This window comes from Populus alba, chromosome 4, assembly GCF_005239225.2.
Source record: "Populus alba chromosome 4, ASM523922v2, whole genome shotgun sequence".
Lineage (NCBI taxonomy): Eukaryota > Viridiplantae > Streptophyta > Magnoliopsida > Malpighiales > Salicaceae > Populus > Populus alba.
This window is the reverse complement of record NC_133287.1, coordinates 273352-286014: the sequence shown is the minus strand read 5'-3', so window position 1 is coordinate 286014 and position 12663 is coordinate 273352. Positions and strand designations below refer to the sequence as shown.

The 12663-nt window shown below is 37.4% G+C and overlaps 2 protein-coding genes across 2 annotated transcripts; both read left to right on the top strand.

Annotated features, from left to right (window-relative positions):
- Nucleotides 1–2469: 2469 nt before the first annotated feature.
- Nucleotides 2470–4124, top strand: LOC118058424 (uncharacterized). The gene has a single exon (XM_035071129.2). It carries the CDS (start codon nt 2686–2688, stop codon nt 3934–3936), a length of 1251 nt encoding a protein of 416 aa, XP_034927020.1. The 5' UTR covers nt 2470–2685; the 3' UTR covers nt 3937–4124.
- A 5766-nt stretch (nt 4125–9890) lies between these two features.
- LOC118058384 (F-box protein At3g07870) lies at nt 9891–11123 on the top strand. The gene has a single exon (XM_035071090.1). It carries the CDS (start codon nt 9891–9893, stop codon nt 11121–11123), a length of 1233 nt encoding a protein of 410 aa, XP_034926981.1.
- Nucleotides 11124–12663: the final 1540 nt, after the last annotated feature.

Sequence of the window (12663 nt, the reverse complement as noted above, 5' to 3'; positions counted from 1 at the left end):
CTGGAGGAGTATTTCACACACTAGTACTTGGCAGTGCACAGATCCACAGGCACTGCCCATTTGCCTTGAAATATAAGCAAATCTCAATTGTCTTCTTGTCCTATGTATTATTAACCTAGCTACGCATGCGCATACAGCTCCCACCATTGCTCATATACTCTCATCTACCTTTGTCCAACCATTTTGCATGTGTGGCAAACATTTTTGTATGCCCACCACTCCTCTCTTCCATGTGCGCGCAGCTGCCAGCCCACCTCCTTTTCCTCCTCCACGCGACCCCACATACTACAAACCATGTATAATTTATACATGAATCCAATGGCCCGCCATCTATTTTTGAATTATTAAGTCCCGCCTAATGAATTTAAGGAGTTTAGACCACTGTCTTCTCGATCTTTTGTTGATTTATTATAATATTTCGTGGTCAAACTAATGTCCGAATCCCCTTTGTCTCCTTTGATTTTTCAATTACAAACCCAGAAACCTCTCAGTTGATCAGCAGGGGGCGTCCTCTTGTCTGCAAGCTGCAATTGAGATGGTAATTTTCAGATTAATTACTCACTGCCCACCTCTTATAATATAACTGATCCTCTCTGCATACAGAACAGCATTAAATTGATTGGTTATATAGTGCACGAATAAAACATTGTTCTCAGGTTTTCTTTTTAGAATAGAGTACTGTACATATACGTTCTTGAAGCTATAGATTAAGAAAGCATTTCTCTGATGAAAGAACGAAAGCAAGGGACGTACGGTTGAAGAGCAGAAACACATCTTGCTGCTATGCAAATGGTATAGCTAGGCACTTAATTAATTAAGAAGCATTTCCTTCTCAAGAAAAAGAGTGGATTAAGAGATGATCAGGAGCATTCTTTACAGTTAATTAATGCATTAAAATACAGCAGGTGAATAGGTGGATAGTTATGGCACTTTTACTACTTAATTTGATCGATATTTGAGGTGGCAGCACGGAGACCACGACCAAAACTTTAAAGTTTGAATATGCCTACAAAAACCTCTTTCAGAGGAAAAGAAACGAAGAAACTTTTCAGGGAGGAATATTCTCTATATGGAGTGTGTGTGTAGTTATAGTTATAACTTTTTTTTTTTTTTTTTTTTGTAACCCGGGGTGTCCGGGCCAGCTTACGCGCACCACGATTATTCCCCGGGCCCACTGAACATCCTGCAAGCCCAGTAGGCAGGTAAGGCACCGTGGGGGTGACAGGCTTGTACTCTTGAGGATCGAACCCAGGACCTTCGTAAAGATAAGCTTTGCTGTTGACCAATGGGCTAGACCCTTAAGTGTTAGTAACTTGCTTTGCCTTGTTTTGGTTATGGATGCATGTAACTATCAATTTCATGCATGCGCTGGCGAGGGAAAAAAATAAATATATCTCTTTTTATTGATGTAATTACGAAACTGCTCTTGGACAAAACAATCTTAATTTGAAGCGGACATTGGAATAAGATTTCAGTATGGTATAATTGTCTTTTATAAATTCTAATTGGTAATTTCATTTTTTTATACACTGAAATTACTAATTTAACCTTAAAATAAATTAATTCAATGCCTATAACTTAGGAATATTCTTTGTTTCTTTTAATCTTTTTTAAAATAGTGTAATTACATTAATTAACCTTAAAGACAACCAACAAAATTCTCAATCAAGAGCTTTTTTGTAATATTTTACATTAGTTTTATTGTAAATTCCAAAAAGTATTTAGGGGGTATTGTTATAAATTATATTTATTATATATAATTAGAAAAAAATGTCATAAATATAGAAATACAACTTAAATATTTAATTTTTATTCATTTACAACTCCACTTGCCAAAAAAAAAAAACCCCATTAAAAACAAACTAGAAAACTCTAACAATTGTGAATAAAAAAAATAAGCCAGGAGAAATATTTTTTTCAAAAAAAAAAAAAAACGAAAGGTAACATCTTAATAAAGAATAAAAATAAAAATATTTATTTTGTTTAAAAAAGTGATGGCGTCACAAGGGTTATGAATCATGCTGGATTGAAAATCTCTTGGTTACAAAAACAGTACACATCAGCGTCATGTGAGATTACGATGAGTCAAAACCACAGACCAACACAAACACTTTGATTAACATTAGACTGTTTAATATATTTTTTTTTATTTTTTTTTTTCACATAGTTTAAACTTTAAAGCAAAAAAAATTTAATAAATCGTGCTCCCTAAAAATATTGAATAGGTGATTGGATCCAATCCCCTGCTCGGTCAACTGTCAAGCTGGTCACCACCAGTTACCAACCGTGAAACTTGGAACACAAATATACACACACTCCCACGCCCATACCTCCTTATCCCTGCCCTTAAAATCTCACACATCACCTCCACCCCACTACACCGAGAAATTCTCCCCACTGCGTTGAAAAGCTGCAGAAGTTGTCTTGAATCACAGCAAAATCTATTACACCTCCTTGCCCCCGCCCCCCTCACTCCACTCCTATAAGCACACGCTTCCATGAGCAGTCCTCTTAGTTGAGACTCTTGAATCAGAGCCCTGAGAAGGCAATCTCTAAACTCCTGCAAACCCGCCATAACTTCTTTTCGTTTCTTCCATCAAGACAGTCCTCGATGGTGTTTCAGTACCACCTCTAGCCTCCTTTTCTTTCTTTCATTCCCTCTCGCATTAACATATCTCTCTCTTCATGGCCAAACCACAATCTCACGCTCTCTTCCTGTTTCTGCTGCTGCTTCTTGTCAATGCATGCCATCCCTCCCACCAAAACCAAAACAAGATAAGCCTCAACGATCTCGCGGCTCTAGCAGCCATAAAAGACAGCCTCACGGACATTCCAGGCTCAAACTTCTTCTCCACCTGGGACTTCACCTCACCAGATCCCTGCTCCACCTTCTCTGGCATCACTTGCTCTCTCAACCGAGTCACCATCCTCACACTCGGCACTGGTCTCTCTAACACACCTGGACTGGCTGGTTTCCTCTCCCCTTCCCTCTCCAACCTCACAGAATTAACCCAACTCATCCTCTACCCCGGCATCGTCACCGGCCCTATCCCTCCTCAACTGGGTCGACTCAGCAACCTCCGAGTCCTCTCATTAACCAACAATCGGTTAAAAGGTCCCATTCCCAGTTCATTGTCCTCACTCCCCAACCTGCACACTCTCGATCTGAGTTACAACCAGCTCACCGGGTCGATACCGGCAGGTCTCTTCACCGAGTTGGCCCAGTTGAAAGTCGTGATTCTGGCTTCAAACCAGTTATCCGGCGAGTTGCCAAGAACGGTGTCAGCAGAGATTCTGCATTTAGATTTGAAAGACAACAAATTAACAGGGGCATTGCCGTTAAGGCTACCGTCAACGATCCGTTACTTGTCAGCATCGAAGAACATGATGAGGGGCCCACTCAACGGCCTACAATCGTTATCGGAGTTAGAGTTCCTCGACTTAAGCATGAACCAATTCAGTGGGCCCATACCTTCCTCTCTCCTGAGGCCCCCTCTCTCTTCCTTGTTTTTTGCAACGGAACAATTTATCGGGTTGGCAGTCCCATCACCGTCACCACCACCACCATCAATGTACGGTGAGGGGTCGATCGTGGACCTGAGCCACAATTTCCTGACTGGTGAATTGTCCCCGGTTCTGGCTGCGGTGGAGACATTGTTCTTGAATAACAACCATCTGATGGGTAGGGTTCCTGAGGAGTACGCGAAGAGCGTGTATGGAGGCAGCACAAAAACACTGTACTTGCAACATAATTACATAACAGGGTTTCCGTTGCAAGCGGGGCTGGCATTGCCTGATACGTTGTCGTTATGCTTGACGTATAATTGCATGGTTCCGTCTGTGGGGTTGATGGGGTGTCCCGCCAGTGCCGGTGGGCAGCTATCGAGGCCACGGTCACAATGTGTGGTGTTCAACCATGGAAGGCCTATACCTTAACAATAATAATGTTGATTGATGATCATCAAATCATACATATAGTTTCAGTATATATAGCAATAATTTCTTGTCGTTTATACATACCATTGCTACGTATTGCATTAGCTATTAGTATATAGTACAGTGCTGCTATAATTAAATAGGATCAGCAACAGATTAAATCAATTTAAGGAAACTATTGATGATAAGTCACAGTAATAATTTTATTTTTTCTAGTAAATGGTTTACTTTGGTTTTGGTCCGTTATAATTAAAGGGGAAGGCCAGATATATCGTCGTTGGATGATGATGTTTTGGTTTTTAGCAGTTTTTACTTCAATCTTTTGGATTCATAAACGCAGGAAGTCAATTAAATATTGTGTACGAGAAAACTGTGAATCCATCAAGATAGTAACACCAAAAATGAATGAAACTAATAAATTATGTATATATCTTGGACGTCACGCACCCAACAGTTCCTCCTTGTTATTCCAAGCTTGTGATCTTCCCTCCCCCTTCACCACCACACACATGCACGAGGCTCCACATTCTGTCTTTATACGGACCATAATCAATAAAATATTATAAGCACCGACGTGGTGGAGGTGGTGGTTTTAGCACAATTTAGATATTGACACATGTTAGATTGGTGGTTCGCGTGTTAATGCAAGTTATTTTAAGACTGCGATGAAGAGCTAAAACAAAATGATGCATGTTGGTATAAGCAATGATCACACATTCTGCATCGAAACTTAGAAAGCTAGTGATCCAGTATTTTTTTTTATATTATTAGAATTTGTATGGAAAATAACTAATTATGAGCAAGATTAAAGAAAATAATTTGTTTTTTTTCCTGTGATGTAAAAGTCCAATAAAATAAAATAAATAAATAACAGGTTGAATATAAAAGTATGATGTATTCGAGCCATGTTTATGAAAGTAATCCAAATGCATATCAAAGACAATGAGAAATTAAGATGACCAACTGCCATTATTAAAAAATAAAACAATATGGCAAAGGAGAGTGGCAACACCTCTAAATTTGAGGAGCATGACATGAGTGGTTTCTTCACTAGTGGAGGTGAAGTGCGTTGGGATGCAAGTTGTTGACTATTCTTTGCATCATTTGGATCTTGTTAAGGTTTAATGCATTAAAAAAAATAATCAAGAAACTTGAAAAATGAATAATAAACATTGAAACCAACACACAAATAGGATCTGAAGGCAAAGAACAAAGAAAGCCTTGCCTTGATGGTGTTGCATCACTATTGAAATGCAATCTTCTCTTTGCTTCAACTAGGAAGTTTGATGGCCTCGTTGCTAATTATATGGAAGTAGCTAATGTGGTTGTTGATTGCCGAGGCACCACGCTTGTTGGAGTGACTGGGATGTGTGGAGGTGGTGGCTTTGAGGTTACATAAGCAACAACAAAGGTAGATGATGCTGATGAAGATACATATTGGTTAAGCTCCCTAAGGTGACTTTGAGGGACATTAACGAAAACTTTACATACGACTATATCAGATCAAGTTGTTGAAACCTGCAACAGCATGTATAAATGGACTAAAGCCAAAGGAAATGTAGAAATGTAGGTACCAAGGGGTATAGCGTGGTGACAAAGGGCTTGAGATCTACACAGTAGGTCTTGAGTTTGAGTTAGAGCGTGCACCTTTTATAAGAGCCTGGGACAGCCGGGGTTTTACTCGCTCACATGGGCCCACAAAATGCGCTTTCCGAGGGGTGGGGTTTCCTCGAATTCATAAAAAAAAGAAAAAAAAGAAAGAAATGTAGAACTGCTAAAAAAAAAAACTTGCACTAACCTTGCATAAACATATAAGATGCTATAAAACTCGCTTTGCTAAACAAGGCCAGGCTACAGCTTTTTTTAGCTAAAAAAATAAAATGAAACTGAATGAAATAGAGGGAAGCACACATATAAACATAATAGACAAAAGTGATTAGTTAAAAAATAACATGTTTGATTGAATATCACTAAAAAAACAAAGCATTTGCACAAACATAACATGACATAAAACATCTCATAAACATGTTAGGTTGAACATTATCAAAGAAACAAAAAATTTATACAAACATGAATGGTATAACCTAAGACATCACATAACAGGTTTGTCGACAAGCAATGAATATATAAAAAAAGAAACAATAAGAAAATCATGTGATTGAATAGAATTAGATGGCACCCCTCCATGTTTAACAACCATAGCAATTGTTATTACTCACAACAATGATTGTTATAGCCACTCCTAACATTGTTTTATTGGGTAATCCAACAGAGAATAAACATGCGGTGGCTATTAAAGTTGCAGCAACCTAGTGCCAAAAGTAGAACAAAGAAATAACAATAAAAAAGGCCAAGACATTAAAAGGATGTGAGAAATCCAAGGAAGACAACTCAAACAATCCAATTTTTTCTTTGTCCCTCATCAATTTCAGATCCAAACCACCATATCAACACATATGCTAACAATTTAAAACTAAAAGAATTAGACATTCAAAACTACTAAATCCATAGAAGTCTAACACATTTAGAAAAAACAATAAACATCAACAAGCAATGACAAAGCCATTTAAAGTGCAGAACACTACAAGAAAGACAATAAAGACAATTTAAGTTTCAAATTATTTCCTTCCTAACTCCAGCTTGGAATGTTGCAAGAAAAAAGAATAAAAAAAACTAACCATCGAAGTAACTTAAAAAAAAGACTTAGCATGCATGAAAAGAAATAGTAAGGACCATGTCCTTTATTTATATCCATGACCCCCCCTATTTCTTTCGCCAAACTTAGCCTTGGAATGTGTTTGAAAAACATAAATACCTAACCAAAAGCTGAAAAGAATATATAGATTCAAAAGACAACATACCACACCCAACAACCTTTAAAAAAAAAAAAACAAAACTCATACAAGTCCATAAAGTTGAGATCACAGGCTAAGAAAAAAATAAACCTAAAAAATATAGAGGCAAACAAAAATTTCAGAGCAATCATAGTTACTAAAACAAAAACCAGCAATCCTACATGACAATCATTGCTAATTAAAAACACAACATAGATCAAAACAAAATCATCAAAACAATGATAAAATAAACTAAAACCCTAAAAAAAGAAGTAAATATAGAGCTTCAACCATTCTAGAAACCAATTAAACATGGAAAAAATCGAAGGACAACCAATATATTTTACACAAGCAACATATTCAAATTAAAATGGACATGTAACAAGTAATTCAATAGAAGATCTCTCAACCTAACCATGAACAAAATAATAAGAAAAAAAAATAAGCATTGCGATCACTGGAAAATAGACTAGTGCCAAAAAAATCAAGAGGACACATAATGACCAAGCTAACAAAACTAATATCAAACACACTATAAACTAACCAACTAAGTGATGAGGTTTATACGAAGTAATAACAGAATGACCTTTCAAGCACTGAACTTACCCCAACAACAGAACAAAAAACCCTCAACACTAGCAGATCCAAGACGTAAGCTAAAATAAAAATGCCAAAACAATAAACTTCCAAGACAACAACATGCCATGCGCAAAAGATACCACAAAACCAACCAGACAATAACCCAATAACCTGAGACATTGGCTAAAATAACCCATAATGATTTTTTTTGAAAAAAAAGCAAACACAAAACAATTGAAACAAAAAAAGATAAGAGAAACAACCCCTAAAACATAGCAAATAAAAGCAGCTGCTAGGAACTTCAAGAGAGATGTCTAATCCAAGAACAATAAAATGCCCCCTAACCACAAAACAATCTATAATCTTAGAAATAAAAACCAAAACAAATAAAACAGAACCATAACAAAGCAACAGCCAATGTAAATGCACAAGCAACCAACCTGGTCATCAAAGAGATCCTTGCCCAAAGAAGCACCGCATCAACCACCACAACCCAAACACGCTATATGATAAACTGTAAAACAAATAAGTAACCAAGACAACATCAACAACCTTAAACAACTACTAAAACATGGCAAACAAAGGCAACCACATCTCTCAAATTATCTAAAATGAAAATGACACACCCAGTCTAGACAACCATATCTTTGGAAAAAGTCCCAGAGAACTAGAGCCGTGGAAAAGTGATGACTTTTTAAGTGATAAACTTGCCATAGTAGTAGACCCAAAAAACCCCAACACTAGCAGATCCAAGACATAAGTTGAAATAAAAAAAATCCAAGACAACAACATGCCATATGCAAAAGATATAACAAAATCAACCAAATAATGATTAAATAACTTGAGACACTGCCTAAAAAAAGCCATTAATTTTTTTTTAAAAAAAGCAAACATAAAGCAATCAGAACCAGAAAGATAAGGAAAACAACATCCAAAACATAGCAATCAAAGGTTGACAGGAACTCAAAGAGGCTTGCCTAATCCCATAACAATAAACATGGTCCCCAATCATAAAACAACCTCCAAGCTTACAAAAAAAAAAAAAAACGAATCAAACAGAAACACAATAAAACAACTATGAATGCAAATACATAGGCAATAAAACCTAGTCAATAAAAAGACCCTTACCTAAAGAAGCATTATAATAGCCACTAGAGCCTAAACACACCCTACGACAAACTACAAAATAGATAAACACCTAAAACAACATCAATAACCTTCAAGAATGCAACTAGATCATAGAGATGCTAACAACCTAAAACCCCAAACTATTTAGAACAAAAATAATTCACCCGACCTAGACAACTAGGGCTCTGGAAAATGTTTCAGGAAACAAAATAATTGTTTCCATTGAAAATATACAAAGATTGCATGACTCTCTAAGAGAGAGAAGAAAGAAATTCCCTTTTAAAACATACAAGAACCAAAAAAAAAAAGGACAACTGCCCCAACCAACCCCAGTAGCCAAATCCAATAAGATCCCTATAATCAAGCAAAATCTAAAAGAAATAAGTGAAATAATCAATTAAGCACAATGATAGTTAGCTTCTTTGCCAAGAAAGAAGCCAAACAACAACCCATCAAGCCTCAAAGACCGAAAGAAAACATAAACATCTCGTGCAAAACCAACTAAAATCAAATCCTATTGCACCAGCCATACACTACCTCGACAATCACCAAGCAACCGAGTACATTGTGGGTAAGGCTTGCATTTAATGCCTAGCCCTTCCACACTCAACAAATCAGAAGAATGACAGCCCACCAAACACCCATTGATCACCCACAAACCAATATTCGAAGCCAAACCAAAACCCCATAAATAAACAAGATCCATCAAGCCAAGACATCACCCCTATTGTATAAAGCCACCAGTATACCCAACCTCCCCTCTATACTCAACCAACTAAAAGAATGATAGTCCACCAAACACCTGTTGACTAGTTATAAATCAGCAACCGGAGCCAAGGCAAAACCCACAAGCGAACCAGATCCATCCATTAAACCAAGATAGTTCCTCCCTTACACAGAGCCACCAGCGCAAAAGTTGCTCCCAAGGCCACATATGCATACACAACTAAAAGCTAACAAACCATATATAACCCCCCATCTCATACAAAGAAACCAACATATGACCAAATCCCTAACAAACCCAACTTTATGAGAGAAACAAACCTCCCCTCACGAGAAAAATTGTTCAAATCCACAGTGCTTACCCTTAGAACCCACAGTAAATATCTTCGGGCTTTTTTTTTTTTTTTTTTTTTGTAATCAGTGCACTCCCTAATTCTCTTCTCTCTTTTTTTAGCAGGAATAATAAACTTAATTTATGTTTAATAATATTCCTACTTGCTAATAATGGTTAATATTTTCTTATAAGATAAAATGTTAGTCCAATACCTATTTATTCCACATTGTTCTCGCTAAGTTACTTCTCTCTCCTCTCAAAAAGGAAAGATTATCTTCTTTGTTCTTCAATGAGTCGCTTGCATGGAGTGGGACAATATAAATCTGAAGTGAAAGCCCTGCTACCTAGCTAGCACCATGGCAGGAAAGCCCAGCAAAGCTTTCTTGTTCGCTAAAGAGCGACATAGTAAAAAAAGAAGAAATATTTCCAGGCCAGGAGGGATAGGAAAACTTTCAAAGAACGACCTCATCAATATTTTATCGCGACTTACCACCAAAAATATTTTGACATGCTGCTGCGTTTGCAAAAGCTGGCGCACTTTAATCTCCGACTCGGAATTCGCTAATCACCACTTTGAAAGAGATCATGATCAGGAGCAGGTTGTGCTTCGTCTAGATGGTCCTGGATCCCTCTCAAGAACCCTCATCTTGATTGATCTTGATCAATTAAAGCCTTATGCACAGTTTGCTCTCCCCCTAAATGATCAACTTCCTTTTTCTGGGATTGAAGTTGTGAATTCATGCAATGGCCTGTTGTGCTTATCCAGTTACCTTGATAAGAACCCAGTTCTTGTATGCAACCCAATTATAAGAGAGTACATCAACATTCCAGCAATTCACACAGATCATCAGCAAGATAGATCGCTGCAGGCCGTGGCTTCTGGGCTTGGCTTTAGTCTAAAGAGTAATCAGTATAAGTTGCTGAGGATATTTGCTGTGGGATATGGTCATGGTTTTGATAATCTACGGTCATATGGAAGGCAGGCTGAGATATACACCCTTGGCAAAGGATCATGGAGAGTGATCGATCAATTTCCCCCACGAATCCCACACTCTTTCTTGTTTGGAACTTATTTGAAAGGAACTATTTCTTGGGCTTGCGCTAACGATATTAATGATAAATTTGATTTCATAATTTCATTCAACTTTGACAAGAAGCAGTTCAAATTTGTTTCGCTGCCTCCTTACTCTGCTGCAAATCACAAGGGTATAAGTGATTTAAGAATGCAAGAACTTGGAGGGTTTATCGGTGTATGCGACTTTTATTGTGCTGAGTATTTCGACATTTGGCTCATGAAAGATTTTGGGGGCAAGAAGAAAATCTGGAGCAAAGATTATCGTATTCATATGTTGCATGGAAAGGTTCATCACCCTATAAGAATTCTAAATAATAAGGAGATTTTGATGATTCAAGGTTTGAACGCCTTGGTTTCTTACAATCACTTGCGTATGAAACTCAGGTGTCATAAAATTCATGGGATTCAATCGAATTTTGGAGCAAGCATTCACATTCCTGGTTTTGTTTTGCTTAAGGATATTGTAGGAGGCGATGAGGTGGAGGTGCTAATTGTCAAGGTAAAATGCATGTGAATCCTTTAAGCTTCTAAACACCACAGAACCTTCGGTTTCTGTTCCACTTCAGGTTCTATCTATGCCTCTTCATTCATTAAAAAAAAAAAAAAACAACCCTTTCTAACTGTTAGAAAACGTGCTTTGAACTGCTATTGTTGGAGTCATATGTATTGTTTAGTGGTTTGAATAATTCAAACCTGTTCCTTTACTTAGCTTTCAGTTATTTCTTTTATCCATGATTGTGATCATGGCGTAATCTTAGGACCATGATGTTAGTGGGTGGTTATTTATCAAGCTTTAAATTGTAATGCTTCAGACGTAAATTGTATTCAGTTTTTCACCTTCAAATATATTACTCTTATTTTCTACTTTACTTTACAAAAACAACTCTGTTTCTTCTTTGTTTATTCTAAAACAACAACAATTGGTATCAGAGCTCTCTTCTTAAAGGGATCTGTGTGAGTTTGATACGTCATGGAAGCTGAAGCTAGTTTCTTATCAATTGTTCTGCCAGTGTTTGATGGAGACAACTATCAGATTTGGGCAGTACGCATGGAGACATACTTGGATGCTTTGGATCTTTGGGAAGTAGTGCAAGAAGACTATGAAATCCCTGCACTTCCTAACAATCCCACCATGGCACAAATCAAAGCGCATAAGGAGAAGAAAACAAAGAAATCAAAGGCCAAAGCCTGTTTGTTTGCTGCAGTCTCATCCACCATCTTTACTCGTATCATGTCTCTGAAGTCAGCAAAGGAGATATGGGATTATCTCAAGACTGAATACGAAGGAGATGAAAGGATCCGAGGGATGCAAGTGCTGAACTTGGTACGTGATTTTGAGTTGCAGAAGATGAAAAAGACTGAATCCATCAAAGAGTATTCTGACAGGTTGCTTAACATTGCTAGCCGAGTCAGATTACTTGGCTCGTCTCTACCAGAATCAAGGATTATCTAGAAAATTCTTTAACAATTCCTGAAAAATTTGAGGCAACAATTACATCCTTAGAAAATACTAAGGATATGTCCAAAATCACCTTGTCAGAGATGTTGAATGCATTACAAGCACAGGAGCAAAGAAGGACTATGAGGTAGGAAGAAGATGTTGAGGGAGCCTTATTTGTCAAGCATAAAGAGAACATATACTACAAAAAATATAAGGGGAAAAGCCAGCAAAGTTCAAATGGAGATTTTAAGGCCAACAACAACATGAGTAATACTGGAAACAAGAAGGGATCTTATCTTCCATGCCAGCATTGTAATAGAAAATCTCATCCACATTTTAAATGCTGGAGAAGACCAGGCACCAAGTGCAACAAATGCAACCAGATGGGGCATGAAGCTGTTATCTGTAAGAGCAAAATTCAACAACATGGTGAAGAGGCACAAATTGTTGATCAGGAGGAAGAAGATCAACTATTTGTGGCTACATGTTTCTCTGGCATTGAATCAAGTGAGAGTTGGCTTATTGACAATGGTTGTACTAACCACATGACACATGACAAGGATCTATTCAGAGAATTAAGGAGCTCAAACATGTCAAAAGTTCGAATTGGAAA

Excerpts from the sequence above, each read along its gene's own strand:
- LOC118058424 (XM_035071129.2), top strand. The coding sequence starts at position 2,686 with ATGGCCAAACCACAATCTCACGCTCTCTTCCTGTTTCTGCTGCTGCTT.
- LOC118058384 (XM_035071090.1), top strand. The coding sequence starts at position 9,891 with ATGGCAGGAAAGCCCAGCAAAGCTTTCTTGTTCGCTAAAGAGCGACAT.